The 17705-nt window shown below is 41.0% G+C and overlaps 1 protein-coding gene across 1 annotated transcript; it reads right to left on the bottom strand.

Annotated features, from left to right (window-relative positions):
* Window positions 1-11667: 11667 nt before the first annotated feature.
* lysmd4 (LysM, putative peptidoglycan-binding, domain containing 4) lies at window positions 11668-16027 on the bottom strand. The gene is made up of 3 exons (XM_073472029.1): window positions 15939-16027; window positions 13924-14201; window positions 11668-13817 (listed from the first exon to the last, which is right to left on the bottom strand). Exons 2-3 carry the CDS (start codon window positions 14185-14187, stop codon window positions 13266-13268), a joined length of 816 nt encoding a protein of 271 aa, XP_073328130.1. The 5' UTR covers window positions 14188-14201; window positions 15939-16027; the 3' UTR covers window positions 11668-13265.
* Between the last annotated feature and the right edge of the window lie 1678 nt (window positions 16028-17705).

Genomic DNA, 17705 nt, shown 5'->3' with positions numbered 1-17705 from the left:
GTTGGCTGAGGGGCAGAGTGACAGCTAGTTAGAGGCTCACTTCAGAGAGGACGTCTCATATTAGGCAGTGATTTAGAGCTGACACGCAAACGAAGGCGTTAGTCGACTAAGATTAATTAAAACACTGGGATCATTAAAGAAGAAGGCTGGTGATATTCTGTATTTTTGTTATTATCAACAAATCGCATAAAAAGGCCAAAACCAAAGTTGTTCCCACTGAAGACGTAAATCACAAACATATATATTTATTTTTAAAAAAGGCTCAGTAATTTTCTGTAACCTGTGAACTTGCTGGGGACTATTTTGAGCTGCAGATTTGTTGCGCTAGCACATATTTACAGCAGCAGGATGGCATGTACGGAACAGACTCAAAATAAACTACAGCACAGTGGTCACGTTCATCATGATGAAGGAAGTTGTCATTCAATGCTGTGGCTCATTGTTGCGCTTTAAATAGTTTGTGAACAACAATAGAGGTCTATGGCACAGAGGAATAAGCTATATCAGGCTGTGGCCGCACAGACAATACTCGGATCAATGTGTTGTTTGTTCATGGGATTTGTTTACAACCATTCAAATAAAAGGATATCGCCAGACACGTCCTTTAAAGACAAAGACAAACAAAGATAAAGTGTTGGTGACACGTCAGGTTTTCTGCCTGCTTGAAAAGATCCATTATTAGCACATTTTTAAAGAGGATCAGTTTTCACTTTGGACTTCCGTCAGTGAGCCTGAGGGCTGGGGTTGCTAGGCGATGGTGGCTATCTCTGTGGTGACGTGATCCCCCTTGGGCCTGATTCTCACTCATCACCTCCACAGGCAGATACAGGGACATGTGCACGCACACACACGTGCACAATGCCCACACACACACACACGCACACACCGAGGGGGCTATCCAGAGGTCTTTCTCTCACTACGCTGTTATCTCAGGGAGGCTGTTGTCACTCACTCATTGCTGTGCTGAGAGGGGCTTCAGTGGCCTCACCTGATGAGAGAACACCTCGGAAAACCTCTCGGTTGTCAAGGAGAACCAGATGAGGACAATGAAGAGGCCACGGGAGCAGGAGCCCGCTCAGCGCCTCCTCTGTCCGCCGCTCGAACAAGCTGTGAACAGACAGATCTGTTTATTCTGGATGAGCGTGAAGATTTATTTTGAAAACCACCAATATGTTGAAACCTTTATGATCAATTTTCTGGTTTATGTTGTGACAACGCCGTGGATATGGTCCGGAGGGGTTTTCGACAACTGTCCCAGCGTATAAAATATAAATAAAAAATAAATATCCATTTTTTCCACAGACGCAGCACGAAAATGTCCCGACGTCGCTGTTAAAAAAATATACTGTGATTTCACACTTGCAAATGTTGAAACGCCATCTTGAACAGTGGTCTTTGGCTTGCTGGACCTCTTGACATGAAAGTAAGCTCATATCCATATAACATGATATGACACATATAGAAATGTTGATATGCTACGTATTAAAAGCACGCATTTGAACGTATCTGTGGTTTTTCCAGAAACATCAAATACCAACATTTCAGTCTGGGGGACTGAGCTGGGTATTGCCATCCCTCGAGCTACACAGCTGGCATGGACAAAAGGAAAGGGAAAAGAAAACACCTCTCTAAATAAATAAAGCAACCTCAAGTTCAAAGTCAACTACGTCATGAAGTCAAAGTCTCAGAAGTCGTCCCAGGTCCTTCTTTTCAAGTCTCGAGCCGGACCCTTCCAAGCCACGGTTCAACACCGCATCATTTATATTGATAAAAGAAATGTCATGTTTTATCACTGAGACACTGGACTGAGAGCTAACAGCTAGCCTGCCTCATACTTGTGTTTATTTCCTGCTGACTTTTTTCTGCACGATCTTCAAAGAGGACAGCCTCAAACTCCCTCAATTACTACCTGCCAGCCAGAGTCTCACTTATGAACAGACTCAGTTACTGCCTGATATAAAAGTACCACAGAATGGTGGTTACAGTACATGGAACTAAAAGCTAAAAGCAACACCTACCCACCCATCTGAGTGGCTTACCGTGTTTTCAAGTGTAGAACAAAGTCTGACCTTTTGCATCAGGTTACAGTGTGTTAGGAGGCTTCATTGTCATCACTTTGACACACACACACACACAGAGATACACACACTCTGTGTACTACCTCCAAGCATAGAAAGGAATCATGTTTTCCATTCCCCCACTCTTCCACCGCTGCAGCTGTATCCATGGGAGCACAAATCAGGTCAGGAAAACATATCGACACGAGGAAGGCCGTATCAGTTCCAGAGCGAGGAGAGAATGACTCAGTGTCACTCATAATCGATTCATAAAGCAACAATCAAATTTATGGGTGGTTTGAGACATGAATTAGGCAAATAGAGTGTTTCCCAATGTATAAAATCTGATGTCAGCGAAATGATGACTATAAACAGACTTCAGTACAAGCATGTCGTGTTACTGCCTCCTCCAATCAGATTCAATCAAATCAGCTTCCACTTTTGACTGTTTTCATCAAGCTTCTGAAGGTTTTTTTTGTTTATTTTTCATCTGAGACGTTCATGTTCAGGCTCTAAACACATATTTTCTTGCCGGGACGATAAAGACTGTCTGTCTTAATTTATTCTTTAATGTGCACAAGAAGAAAACGCTCTCTGTAAAATATTTTTGCAAGTTTGTAAATCTTTCATACGCGCTTAAAAAAAGAAGAAGAAAAAAAGCCTGTGCATGCTCGACTGAACATTTAGCAGCATCTACAGTATCTACAGACAGACCACAGCAAGCCTCAAGCTCAACGGTGTGTGATCTTTCTGTGTACACAAGTCTGTGGCTGCTCGTGTGTTTATCACAGAGCTGAGAGGCACAAGGAGAAGAGTGTGCTTTCATTTCTCAAGGGGCATATTCCACTAATCCTGATTGCTATCATGGCGCTATTGAAGTGGTGCACATCGGTTTCTATCTGAGTTTACTGATGCAGATGTGACAGCCTTCATTAGAGCTGATAAAACACTCTCATAATGTGGAGGAAAGGCGCTTCGCTACATTTTGTGTCCTGTGATCACAAAAAGGAAAGGATATTATTATCCTGTGATAACTTGCTCCAGCAATGTTTGACACGCTGCACATCCGTGACCTACTTAAAGTATTTCTACTGTATATCTCAGTCAGACAGTTCACCCAGATTCTCCTGGCACAGTGGTAATCAAAGTAGTGATGCTATGTGTTTTTAGCTAGCAAGCATGGCAATGTCAGGGAAGAAGTTTATCAATCCACCAATTTGGTTCGAGTGTTCGCCACATGGCGAATTTTCAACTGCAGCGCTTTGGCGAAATAAACCGACAAGGTGATGGTTAAAATGTAGAATGTTATTGTACGCAACATTAGCTCCCCTTTCCCTAAATACAGCACAGACATGCTAACGCAGGCGTGGACTCTTCGTCTTGTGGAATCAAGAACAGAGAAAAGTGTTTGGCAAGAGCGGCTGTTGTTTCTTATAACGTGTGAAGCTCTGATGTTGGTCGTGGTGAATAACGCCCATTTCTTGAGACAGACTTTTTGAGCGTCGTGACCTGCTGTCGATAAGAACAACAAAGCCAATATTCCTGCTGCACCTCCGTCCAATTCAAGTGACAGAACAACATATGTGGACAGCTCTGATTTATACTGACGGAGCACTGACAACAAGAAAGACTGAGAAACCAGACTGCACAGCCTCGATCTCTGATTTCCCTGTTATTGTTCCCATTTCACATGCAGAAAAACACACAAAATTGAAACCCACCACCCTCAGTTCATCTACTGGCTTCGATTTGTTGTTGTCTGCTCAAAGATCTGCCTGCGTCTGTACGCCGCAGACACAATTAATGACCGATCAACCTGACTGTGGACACACAAACACACACATCGGTTTACTTCTCTCAAGTCTGCGTATTCTGGCATCAATACAGCATTTCAGAATAAGAGACGTGATTCAGGGTCAGGTCTAACAACGGTCCTTCCGCAGTTTTTGTCTGTCTCCCCAGTGTCAAATAATCTTCAAGGCTACAAGCCAGTGTTGAGGTATAAAGGGGTCTGTCGCTGTGTCTTTATCTGACCTTGGATCAGGAGCCGTTCGCCGAAGGGAACAGGCTGACGAGTGCTCTCCCATGTGTGGCAGCTTTGTGAGCCCTGCGATGAGAGATAGATGCTTGTTCCTCGTGTCCGTTCTCATTGTCGACCAAGTCCTCTATCATGTTTCGATCAACTTCGTTTGACCTCACCGTTCAGCGGTGCTTCACTTGACCGTCTCGACTTGGCTGTGTCAGTGAAGTGTAAAATGCAGCTGCAGGATGAGATGTAGTCTTGTAAAAATTATTAATTTTGGATCTATTATCCTGTTCTATCCATCTATTTATGCTGAAAAACAATCAGACGTATTAAAAAGAGCGTTTCTTCACCACTTCTTATTTACACGAAATGGAAATTGAACATTTCTACTCTAGTTGTTCTTCTATTAATTCATTTCACATGGCATTTGTGTAATCTTTGGTGTGTTTCTCAGACAGGACTTCCGGTTGAAAAGATTTGCAAACGCCAACTTTTTCATGGCCGTGCAAACATCAGCGCGGCTTTTCGCAGGCAAGTTACTTTTCCTTTGAACAACTCCTCTGAGAACATCTGCACGAGAACATCTGGGAATGGCAGGAAATTCGGCATCTCTCAGCGTGACGTGCAACTAATGTTTTTCAAGTGCTTCAGAGGGATGAGCAGAGTATTGAGCCCTGCAACCTCCAAACCCTGACAGAATTTATGGAGTCCAGCAGCAAGTGGTTCTCATTACCCATGTCATCTTTCAAACAAATTGCTGTATTGGGCTCACAGCTGGGTTGGGTGCTGTCTGTCTCCTGGCATAATTACTATAATATTGTGTTTTCACAATATGTCCACAGGATTGTTCCAGTTGTTGTTAACAATACTCTTGGCATGATGTGACTTGCATGAGGCGACAGAGAGGGGTTTTCAAATCATTAACGCACGCTATAGTACATTATCCTCCTTTTTATTTCACAAAGGTCCTCGTGCAGAATAAAAAAACCACAGAGCATAGAAATGTCTGAAGGAATCCCCCACTAATTTGAGTGGGCATTCCAGTTCCAGTTTAAAAACCATCCAGTTTTAATAGTGTTCATCTGGCAGTGAGGAGCTACGAATTTTCCGCCAGGAATTAAGGTATAAATTGTGCCTGAGCCTGGAGAAGTGAACAGACTGCACCTGGTCTGACACAGCTGCTTCACACACAGAGCTCTGCAGTTTAGATCAAGAGGCCTGATTTTGTGTTGAGGCCTTGAAAATGTTTCAAGAGCTGAAAATAGAAAGGGAAAATGGTCTCTTTGGCCAGTTGTTTAAAAAACCAGCTAGTGTTTCATTTGGCATCTACAAGCTAATGGAGGAGAAATATATGAGGAAAACCATTCATTCGCCTCAAAGAGGAAATGAAAATGAACTAATTCACTCAGTTTCTTTTTTCAGCCAATTTACAACTGATTAAGTCTCGCAGTGTCCTAATCGCAGCATTTAAATGCTTATTGTGGATTCCTTGGTGCATTGTGTGTCATTATCTCTGGAGGGAGTTTGTAGTATGGTGGCCCCTGAGGGTCAAAACACAACAATATTGCAGAAAACAACACAAGAAGTGTTGTTATACCTTTTCAGTAATCTGAAATGTTGTTGTGTTACCGAAATGTTGTGTTTTCTAAAATGTTGTTGTGTTTTCTGAAATGTTGTGTTTGTTTCGGAAATGTTGTGTTTTCCGAATTGTTGTTGTGTTTTCCGAAATGTTGTTGTGTTTTCTGAAATTTTGTTGTGTTTTCTAAAATGTTGTTGTGTTTTCTAAAATGTTGTTGTGTTTTCTGAAATGTCATTTTGTTTCCGAAATGTTGGTGTGTTTTCTGAAATGTTGTTGTGTTTTCTGAAATGTTGTTGTGTTTTCTGAGCTGCCGTGTTTTGTAAAGTGTTGTTGTGTTCTTAGAAAAGCTGTTGTGTGTTATGAATTGTTATTATATTTTGTTGTGCACGGAGGGGTTTGACTCTTCAGTCTTTTGGAAATGTTTGCCTCTTCTTGGTGCTCCTGCAAGCGAAGCTACGGTCAGTTCTGGGGCATACATTTTAAACATTGCAGCTAAAGGGTTAATTTCCTCAGCAGTGCAGGTGTAATATACGACCAGAGCACTGAGCCCATATTCCTCCTCATGTTAATGTCTTGTTGGGCTCCTTCAAGCCAAGCAGGTGCTCAGTTGAGTTGCATCCAGTGCTTTCGAGAAGCATGTCCAAACCATTATCCTCTCCTCATCCATGCTTGTCTCTATGGATTCTTCCTTCCTGCCAACATTTCACATTGTCCTCTGCAGCTAACAAGGACACAATGGAGTGCAAGTTTATATGAGAGCGTGAGGAACGCCACTTACGATAAGATGCAGTTAGACTCTTTTTTTAAAACTGTTATCTAAAGTGTTGACGTGCAGTAATAAAAACCTTGTGAATTCTTAACCATGTAAGTACCAAGTAAAGCTGAATTATAGATTTAGGTGATAGTTGTGACAAAAAAGCTGTAGAAGCTGTAAAACTATCACATTGATAAGTCATCTATTCTATTATTCTACTCTATAAACTATCGGAGTTGTAGAATTAGGTAAAAGATGCTGGCAATTTTACACAGCCTGTACGAGTAAGAAGTATTTGTATGTGTGTAAATTACTCTAATTCATCTACTTTATTTAAAAATGTCACAAACATGCCTATAGCCTAATGGTATTTCTTATAATTGGATTTCTATATAGGATGTACTGTATTTTTCAAGATAAATAAGACGATTGTATGAGAAAAGACATGCTCAACATCTCATTTCTTAGGAATGAGAAATGTATCGATATTGTAGCGTTTTCGTGATATGAGACTAGATATCAGCTTAGATTTAGGGAGTCATTAAATCATCTTTTCCTGGTTTTATTATGATATTTTGATATCTTGTGAAAATACCAGCAGTCGTCGCTACTATATTGTGGTCAATATCAATATCAAGGTATGCGGTCAAAAACTATTGTAAGATTTGATTTTGTCGCCCAGTCCTAGCATTTATAAAGTGCTTTTGAGGAGACTTCAAAATATCAAGATATATATCATGTATGGTAATATAGCTTAAAAATACTGTAATATTACTTTAAGGCCTATCTATCTCTGTATTATTAAAGTTTTACCTACAGTAAATTAATTAACCAACTAATTTAATGTTTATGTCTACCAATATTTAAAATTGAGTACCCACTGCTAAAGACAATGACTAGATGGATGACTGACAGAAATACATTTATATATATATTTTTAAATGTTCATCTGCGAAGATGTTTATAATGTGGTTGGTGCAGCTCATGCATACTCTTATCTACAAGGTGTCTCAAGGATTCAACAATAATTGAAAGACTATATAACTTTCCTCCCTTCATATACTGTGTCTGTGTAGTTTGACCGGAACCGTCCCTCGAGTGAGGAGCCCTCAAACCTCGGGTGGAATGCAAAACAGGTGCTGCACAATTGGTTCCTCCACAGCGGGGGCGAAAGAAAAACAGCCGCCCCTGCAGGAACATGACTGACAGAACATCACATTCTCCAGCCAGCTGTGTCTCCAGATGATCCCTTCCCTACACAGTCAGACTTAAGGGATAACATACAGCATGCGTACAATGTATTATGCATTCTTCAATATTCAACAAGTCCCCTATCATTAAAAAAAAAATCCTATCGAGGAATATTACAAATACCTTGATAGGATAATGTTTTTATCTGATATATGTTATGTGTTTGTCATAGTACTAAAGGTATGCTGGGAAAGAAACCCAAACAATTTAAACCATCTGAGCTCTTTCTTTAACACCTTGTGTGTTCTTCAAGTGGCGCTGTAACATCTGGCATGGATTTATACATTGAAATCCTGGCTGGGGATTCAAAGAGAAGAGTTTTTAATTGAATCCACCCCGAAGACTGTGAGACTGAAATGTATTCTGGCAAGAAGCTCCGAATACATACTCATGTTGCTTTGTCATGTGACCTCTTTCGCAGATTGAAATCGTTGTTTTTTTCCCCCCTCCTGATTTGTGACGCCTGTGTCAATCTGACATAGTCTTTCCATGCTCAGAAGAGTGAAGAGTGACTTGTATTTTCAGAACGAAGACAGTGACTTTGATGAATTTAACTTTGCTGACAACAATTCCCCAAATGTAAAAAGCTATTTTAATGAAAACCTTTTGAACATATATACTAGCTGTGCTTTTGGTTTGTCCCTGAATGTCTGCTGCTGCTGCTGCTGCTGCTGCTGCTGCTGCCTCCCTTCCATCAGTCCAGCCCTGACCATAGCACATACCAGCACTACACTGAACCTACTGCTGTGCAACAATACACACATTCACAGCCCACAGACAGCAAATTGCTTCTCTCATTCCCCACCACGCCCTGCCTTCGTTCTCAGCCACCTGCAAAACAAACTGTGCTGGAAATTTCACTACAAATTACCCTGTGTCTGCCAAATCCCCCCGGGAGCAGAGGAAATCAAAACCCTGGATCTCCCTGCCCCCACAGACACAAACCTGAGCCTCACTCACACAGAAGTCCTGTAGATTGTTTTTTTGTTTCATAATCCTCACAATTATGTTCTCTTTTAATTAAATTAATACATAAAGGACGGTTTAGATTTTCTTGTTGGGCTGAAATTTTAAGTTTTAATTCTTATCTTTGAGTTTATATCTGGCAGTAAAAGTGAGGACAAGCTTTAAAGAGCTACTGCAAACCTTTCACCAGAAAAAGCTGATGTGAATGAGAGTGTCCGGAGGTGAGGAACAGGAACCGTATGAATGTTCCCAGTTTGCTTTTGTCAACACCAATTTGAAGAACAACCCCTACTTCTGTGGGCTTCAGGTCAACAAGGCATCGTGAAACTAAGCCTCCGTTCCCACTAAGAAAGAGTGAAAACTGAGACCTGTTTCGCTTCAGGGGAAAATCAAAGGAAGGCACATACCTTAGCAGTGAATAATGATCAACAGCATGAACCTAACAGCCTTTATATTGCAAGGGCCACAGTGCCTCCTGGTGACCGCTCTGCAGAACTGCAATGAGACAAGAATGTCAGAGAGAAAGAGAGAGAGAGAGAGTGAGTCAGTGGCCGATGTGCCAGAGAGATGAGTGTTGAAAGCTCCTTGGAAAAAGGATTACGGCTGTTTATGTTGGCCAAGTGGCCCACTGCCAGCTGCTCAAGTGTGCAAACTTCTTAAAGCTGCAGAGCTGCGGGTTGGTCGTGAATCTTTTTCACTCTATTTACCCTCCACCCAAGACTGGATGGATGGCTGTGCTTTGTTCAAGGGGAAAGCCCCCTCCGCTTCTGCCCCCACCTCCATAAGGCCAAGATCTACCCCTAAAAAAATGTGCTGGATCCAAAACCAGCCTTTTCTGTGCCACCACCATCAAAAACACACCCATGCACAGAGCGTGCACACATATGGTTTAAGTAGATTCATTTATTTTCAAGCCAAAGTCCACTAGAAGAAGAAAAAAACCCTGATCACATTAATACCAATCATTCACACCATATCTGGATTGTTGACAGTAAGAATGTGATTACATTAAGTAAATCTGTCTTCCTCAGGAGCAGACTTGATATGGATTTCATCAAATAAAGAAAGGCAGGGAGTAGAAGTGTCCAGGTTGGCGGAGGGGTTGGGGTGGGTGGGTCGGTGGGTGGGGGGCCATGTATCAACAGTAGGATAAGACTCAGCCTGGGAGCTGGCAGGACGCCAGAGCTCTGCGGCCTGGAGCTACATCAGAGCAGGGTTCGTGAGCTGCAGTTATGAGATGAGGGTCTCAGGTCATGGAATAATAAAAGGCATAGAGCCTCTGCAGTAAAAGAGCTAAACTACAACTTTTGTTCTCAAGTCTCAGAAAGTCCTTATGAAGCTTGTTTTCCCCCGCACTTGTGTTGCGGGTGACAGCACTACTGTTTGACGTGGAGGACCTAAACGTGCATGTTCAAAGAGTTAAAGGACATTTTTACATATTCACAAACGTCCTGATCTATTCAGCGGTCCAGGTCCCTGCGATACAGCACTTAGAATCTCATTAATATGTTTCTCAGGGATGTTTTTTGGCTTTAAATTTAGAGTACAAAAAGTTTGGACAGCAGTGTTTTGGGTACGCCGTCTTTCATCCAGAATATCCAGGTTCAGTCACCATCACAGCGAGCATTGCTGACCTTGTGCTTTGACTTCTGCACAGATGGGGAAAACAAAACAATTCATTTTGCCTTTAAATTCACCTTCTGTCCTGCTGCTTGTGTTACTTTGTGAAATCATACTTCATTTCTACTTTGTGTTTTATGGGTATTCATGTTTTTAACTCAGTCTATATACTGTAACTTAAAGGCTTTATGTATGAGATTTTAAACATTAAGATAGCAGCCAATCACTTTATGTAATATAAAGATATAGTGTAGTAATGGCATCCTGACTAGAGAATAACGTCACACTTCCTGTATGTAGTTATCCATCTTCTCTGGTCTTTGTTTTGGTAGCTGGGTTGGCTGCGTGTGCATGTTAGTGCACATGAGTTATGTCTTACAGGCTGCTAAAGGCCTCCAACTCGACTCTGAGCTGATTTTCTTCTCAATGCACAAGTAACTTGATGGGTTAATGCTACAGGCTACAGTAGACATGATAGTTAATTAGCTTCTACCAATATGAATGATGTATATAGCACCTTTTTCACTCGTTCACTTGAAAGGGTAGGGAGGTCTTTCAGGCTTGATGGCTAACAAGTTCTGAAGACTCAGAAGTTTAGCATTAATAGCATTAATAAATTAAGCAAGAGTTTGAAAACTGGCAATCAATCTAGAATCTCTGTATGGTGTTTGGGTCATGTAACTCTTCAGATTGCTGTTATTTCCTTCTTCGCACTCTCATCCTCACCTCGTGCACGTTTTGGCTTCAGAGCTTCACATCCAATGTGGTTACACCTGCTGCTGCTTTTCAGATCTGATCATAAAGGTGACATTTTGAGGTCTGAAGCAGTGGGTATTCTCTTATAGTACATCAAGCATTTAGAGACTGACATGAGCAGCTCAAAGCATCGTGTTGCCTCTTGAAAAGAGTGTAAGAGCTGTTATTCTCCCAAATTACTACCTTAGGTTCTTGGATTATCATGAGAAAGTAAAATAACACTGCTATGGATGGAGAAACTTTTGTTATCAAGCTAAGATGATGTGGGAGAAGGAATAAACTTTTATATTTTATTAATATTTTGACTATTTTAATCATTTGTATTTAAAAAGGATGTAATAAACCATACACCCGTCCTGCATGCAGTCTTAGTCAGGAGCTATAGGAAGTAAGTTTGTCTGACTCCATCTCTCCAATAATTAACACACTGCAAAAACACAAAATATTTGTGCATGCTGCCATCCTTTGGTGACTGTCGGTACTGCAACTAATCATAAACTAAACCTTGCATTAAGAGGTATTTCCATAATACATATTACACAATATACTGTATGTGTATCTAGTTGTATATTTGCTGTCCTAGTGAGTATTTTCATCCCAGTAAGTTGTATGTCTGATCCTAACAAATGAAGTGAATGAGTACACGTCAGAGACACACTCACACTATAAAGTTTGTATTCAAATAGCTACATGCTGAATAAAAACATTCTTGCACATCCATCAACGTCAAATTGACTTAAACGTTGGAAAAATATGTCAATAACACATTTTCCAGTTTCATTAAATTAAAATGCTTCAGATTTTAAAAAGTGCATTGGACAAGCCAAAAATTCACCAATTGTTCATGGTGGACCCAGGTACCCATCAAACAATGTAAGATAACGTGTGCTATACAATACAAACCTGACAATGAAGGTTTAAGGCACTTTCCTGTATCGCAGAGCTCACTCACAGAGCTTATAGATGAGTAAATTACATTTTCAAACTGTAACACCATGTATTTTAAAGACTGTAAGTTGTCAAATGAACTGATACAATCTAACATGGTGAAGTATATTGCACCAAATTCTTACTGTAAACACAATTTACACTTTTGGCACTGTATCCAGACCCAGAGAAAAGGCATGACGTGCATGGCAATAACTTAACAATAAACACACAAACACAAAAAATAAGTTACATCAAATAAGGCACACAAATAATGTTCAAACCCATGTCAAATACAGTTTACCCTCAAAGAGTAACAATACATTTCCAATGTTGTCGTTTTTAGGCAAAAGTCTAAAAATATATTACTGTATTGGGACAGATATCAAGATTACGCCTGATACATAAACACGGATTTTATGTCACTTGATGTGTTGATACTGGCAACAGGCACTGCTGGAAAGAAAAGTTGTGGTAAAGCCTACAAAAGAAATATCTACCGGGTGGATGTTTGCATAGTGCTTGCATGACCATTTAAGGCCGTCAGACCAAATCAGGCATTGCAGTGAAAACGCCAGTACACCCTTTCAACCTGAATGTGTGTAGTGCGTTCAGGCAGTGCGAACGCAGAGGCCTTGTGGCAAAAACAAATGAAACAAGTGAAAGAAACACTGTCACATAGGCTAAAAAAGGTACATGCACAAACAATCAGAGGTCCACAATTTCTATTATGTTGCTTGGTGCCTCAAACAACATTACACTTCCAGGAGACTGCACCACCAGGGAAAGAAGAATATTCTGCAGACTTGTTGCGGATGGAGAACACCTGTCTTGAAGATGTTGCTCCCGAGCCGGCAGCCGAATGCTATCCAGACGGAGTTCATAGACCAAATAATGATACTCTCCCAGTTGTGTCTTCCCACGCTGCTGTACAACCATGCACTTAATCTCTGCAATGCCTGATTTGGTATGAATACAGCCTAATACCTCAAATATAGTACAATGAAGAAGTGAAATCCCAAAATAAACAGTACCAAAAGTAATATTTCAGCTAACTGTACTCCGTATGAAAGCTGTTTGATCAAATGTTAGTGTCTTAAATGTCACAAAAATGAATGTGCAGCTATTTCATTTGACTTCAAGACAATCACTGAAGTGTTTGCCTCAAGCATCACAGTTATAGTGGAAAATAAAAGGTAACATTCGCTGGTGGAGGCTACACACATGATGGTATTGCACAGAGATGAAATTTGGATTCAACATGACTGTCACCTACTTCTGAGACCATCTAACCCAACATTCTTCAATAAAAATTCAGGTTAGTCTGAGCTATCCTGGGTTTTGAGAATGTGCCACATCTGTTGTCACCGAGGCATTCGAAGACGTGCTGGCTGATTGTGCAGCACCAGTACTATCTGTTGGTGAAACTACTCCATTATCTTTTGTTTTGAAATAAATTACATAAAATAATGGCAGGACGATGCCAATCAGAAGCATGGCAACTACAGCGTTCCACCACTGGATGCCCCAGTCTGCACCGTGACTGGTCAGGCGCTTTCCTCTGAAACCAAACCTTTGCCGTTTGTCCGAGTTATCCAAGAAATCGTCATCTTGATCATTCGTGGTCTGAATCAGTTTCTCAATGTCGTGGTCCACCTCCATTAGAAAGTCTGTGACCTCCTGTAGATGTGGTTGGGCTCTGGCTCTGTCCTGAGGATTTGCTGGTGCTGCAGATGAATGTGGCATTTCTTGTACAGGGTCACTTAGGTCGGTGTAAGTCTCAGTTAAAATGCTGTGCTTCTGAACAGGTATTTTGATAGATTTCAGTGCAAATAGATCTTGTTCCTGCATAAGGTTGTTCACCCGTTTTATATCAGCCACCTATGGACAGAAACACCAATAAAGATACATAAATGTCATCACTGCTACTGAAGAGAACAACACCAGAAATATACAAAGAACATCAGCTACTATCGGAAATCTTTACCTTGCAGCCATACTGCAGTGCGAGCTTGTTGAGGTTGTCACCATCTAACACCTCCCGCTCCAGCAGCTGGACGTTCCTCAGTCTGTCCTGCTCCAGCTCTTGGTAAACCCGTGGCTGCATCTCAATGACATTGAGCTCTTCATCATCGGAGGATCCAGCGGACTCATTCGGCCTCCTCCTGAACATGTAAACCTGGCCATCTGCACTGGCATGGACATCCACCGGGGCCTGGAAAGCCCGTGGACCCTGTTCCCCCCGCCGCATAGTCAAACACTAGCCTGTGAAGAATGTCCAACATTAAAGTAAGGATACAATAAAAAACTTTTTTTTAAAATGTACGTCACAGTTAGACATTCATACATACAGTGTGCATCTAGTTAGCATCCGCTCCACTACCTTGTGCAACTAAATGGCATTTTTTTAAGAGAGGGTTTCTTTTTGTCTTTTTGAAAGTAAAATATAAGCACCTCATGAATCAAGATTTCAAAGTTTTGTTAGCAATTTATAATATTTCCCAAGAGGCCCTGTCATGGCCTAACAGGAGGTGTAGTTGTTGAATACCAAATAGTAGCTGTATCTCTCCTGTAGCAATGGGAGTCCAGCAACTGAGAATGTGTGTGACATAAAACTACACTTGTAAATGTACAGAAAAATATGCCAAAAGGGGGGGGTGACCATTCCTATGGAAGCCCAGTATTCATGTTCAATGAAGTTTTGCCCCATCATCAGGCTCCACAGTGGGTACTGGTCAGTGTCACTATAAATCTACTGGACCCAATGACAGATGACACCATTTTTCACCCATGACCTAATGCACTTTTGATGTGCCTTAGGATCCTACGCTCTCCAAAGCAAAGAGCAGATAACGAGCGGCTTAACCTAGCCTTTAAATCTAATCTACATTGTATCTGCTTACACTAAACTGCAGTGGCAGACCCAAATGGCTTGAGAAGGCAGCTTCATCTGAATGCCACAGCCAATTAAATTGTCCAACCACAATAAATGTTTATGTCCTTGCACTGGTCTTACTAAAAGCCACCAGTTAGCTCGTCATACCATTGGTATGACAAACTTTTCATGAGTCATGTTCTTTGGCCTGCCTTAAAAATGAAATTGTATAAGAGTGCTGAAAGGTCACCGGGTCATCCAGTGGGCAGCCTCTCAGTCACCGGTGGTTAAAACATTAGTCTTGTATGTCGTCAAGAGTTTCCTGGATGCCAGCTGCTGTCAGATAAGAGTGTAATTGCTATGTTTTGCTCACTTTTTAAAGACTTTTTAAACTTGACAGGTGTTTATGTCTGGATTTCATTGACTTGGATTGGTCTGCTTAGCGCTGGCACCGCAAACAAACCGCAACAGATTTGACTTGCGGTTCCGATCAGCTCCGTTTAAAAAAAAAGGAAAGAGTAGTTCAAGTCAAGGCACGGTTGTTCTGTCTGATACTGAATTACAGCTTCACACCTGCCTGGACGAAGTCTTTTAAGTCGCACTTCACTGAATTTTTTTTATTTTTTTTTACAGTATTTTACTGAGCATACAAGTTAATAATGCTAACTTAAGTTAACTTTAATGTTGCGTTACCTCACAGCTGATTTGTGATTTATCTCAAACCGACACGAATTTCCTTCTTAAATATTTTACTACATTAATCCAGCCGTTTTCGCTCTAGTTGGTTTTTAAACTATTAATTTCTCCCGTCTTACAGTGATTTCCCTACTTTATTTGGACCGCAAAGCAAGCCGTATCGTTATTTACAACGTAAACGGTGGACGACTCTCTCACGGAGCACTTGAAAGCAGCATTGACGTTAGCCCGCTAGCTAAGAGGCTAGCAGGTTAGCTGTGGCGTTTAGCATGTGTTCTCTCAAGTAACGACACCGCGGCAGAACCGTCTCACTCCAGCTACAGTTAGCTAGCTAGCTAGTCCGTGTGGCGGAGAGCGCCACTCACAGGAAATGCGGTTTCACAGACGCTTTAAACTCAGACCGCGCCGTCTCCATCTGACAGTGTAGTTACCTTATCCAAATGCTTCGACGACAGTAGTGAAAGCCACCGCCTTCCCGAGCTGTCCTCCCCAGGTTGACTGAGGGTAGACTCGCTAACATAACGACAGCAACTGGTGGCGCTAGCTGCTACTGTTAGCCGACTTCTTCTTCGTGCCCTTAGAAGAAGAAGAAGAAGTTAGCTCAGAAGATGCACTACTGCCACACACTGTTGGACGGTGACATAACACTTACTACATTAACAATCCTTTTTATTTCCAAAGAACTATCCGATTATTATTATTATTATTATTATTATTATTATTATTGTTATTATTATTATTATTATTATTATTATTTATTCATTCATTTATTTTACTAATCCATTTTTTTGTGTAATTTTTTATTTTTTTTATGTCACCAATAGCTTATTTCACCACTATCATACTGTTTGTGTTCCTAAATGTGATACATAGCTCATGTGTCGTAATGAAATTGAAATTCATGTGACAGTTGTCAGTCTTGTCATTTGGCATGAATCCAAGCTGGATCATGGAGCATAATAAGAAATAGAGCGACAGTGAGGTGTGAGACCAATGATTTTATTTGAAATGATGCTTCGGTGCATGGAAACCTCAAAATTAAGCAAGTGGTGTGTGTATTGAATCAGGATCAAAACTAACATTGGAGCTGAGGTCATGGTTTAATAGTGTTGAGAGTGTTGGAGAAGGGGGATTTGAGAATATGAACAGCCTGAAAACAACAACAACGACAAACAAAGAAACCACCAGATATCAGAGAAAATATATAAGATGTGCACAATACATACTAGATTTATTCAAACCGACAACTTAAAACTGAAGTGTAGAATACAAAAGTAGTACATGTGTATATGCTTTTAAACTTTATATGCTAATTCATATTTGGTAACTAAAAAGCTCCACTATGTCTGACATCTGTTGGTTGAAACTCATCATTACATCTCATCGAAGCCATGGAAGCATGTGGATTTTCCTCCTCTCCTCTATCCCTCTGTAAGTTTCCCAGTACAAGACAATTTGTGGTGAGAACAGCAGCAGCACACAGCCTTAGGCTGAGATGATGCCAGAAAGTGAGTATCAGTTCCTGGGTCCAAACCAAAGAGGTCTGAGAAAGGTCACTGGTTGTATCTTATGTGACCACTAGATGGGGCTATTGATCTTTCATATCTCCTGTCGTTCGTTTACAACTGTACATCCAGTCATGAGATGAAATTGATGCAGAGGGGGGTTTTTCGTGTGGGGCAAATCATTATTTTCATCCCATTGTGTTATTGATGGCTATTGTTAACTGGTATGTAATGTTCGAATGGTAGTTTGTCCAAAAATATTACAGCAGTGTGGTGAACTGCCTGGTGCATGCCACGACAAAAATAAAAAAGGACCCGACAGATCATGCTGTATATGAGCAATATGCAAGCAAGGCTCAAGTATGAGCCCTACAGCATATATCCAATCAATAAAAATAATTCAGTCAGTTCAATTACAGCGCTAAACACCAGGACGAGCTACAACCAAGTTTAGCATGATATGGTTCCATGAAGCTCTGTCCGTGGTTTTGACATTTTCTTCTTGCCTGTGCACAAGACTGTTTTTGTCCTGCGAGGAGCTTTGACCAATTCATATTTCTCCACAATAGCCTAAAGTTTATCTTGAGTGAAAGCCATTTGTTATCCAGGAGTCGAGGTCCAGCTCATGAAAAATGTCAATTTTTTACAAAGGATTTGAAGGATTATAGTTTTGAAACATTCCAACAAAGAGAA

This window comes from Pagrus major, chromosome 8, assembly GCF_040436345.1.
Source record: "Pagrus major chromosome 8, Pma_NU_1.0".
NCBI classification, from domain to species: domain Eukaryota; kingdom Metazoa; phylum Chordata; class Actinopteri; order Spariformes; family Sparidae; genus Pagrus; species Pagrus major.
Note: the sequence above shows the minus strand (reverse complement) of the source record. Positions and strands in the feature narration are given on the sequence as shown.

What these genes read in the sequence shown, in the direction of transcription:
- lysmd4 (XM_073472029.1), bottom strand. Translation starts at nt 14,187, where the DNA reads ATGCGGCGGGGGGAACAGGGTCCACGGGCTTTCCAGGCCCCGGTGGAT. An exon ending in CACTGCAGTATGGCTGCAAG is followed by an intron (nt 13,818 to 13,923) that starts GTAAAGATTTCC and finishes TTCTGTCCATAG; the next exon opens with GTGGCTGATATAAAACGGGT.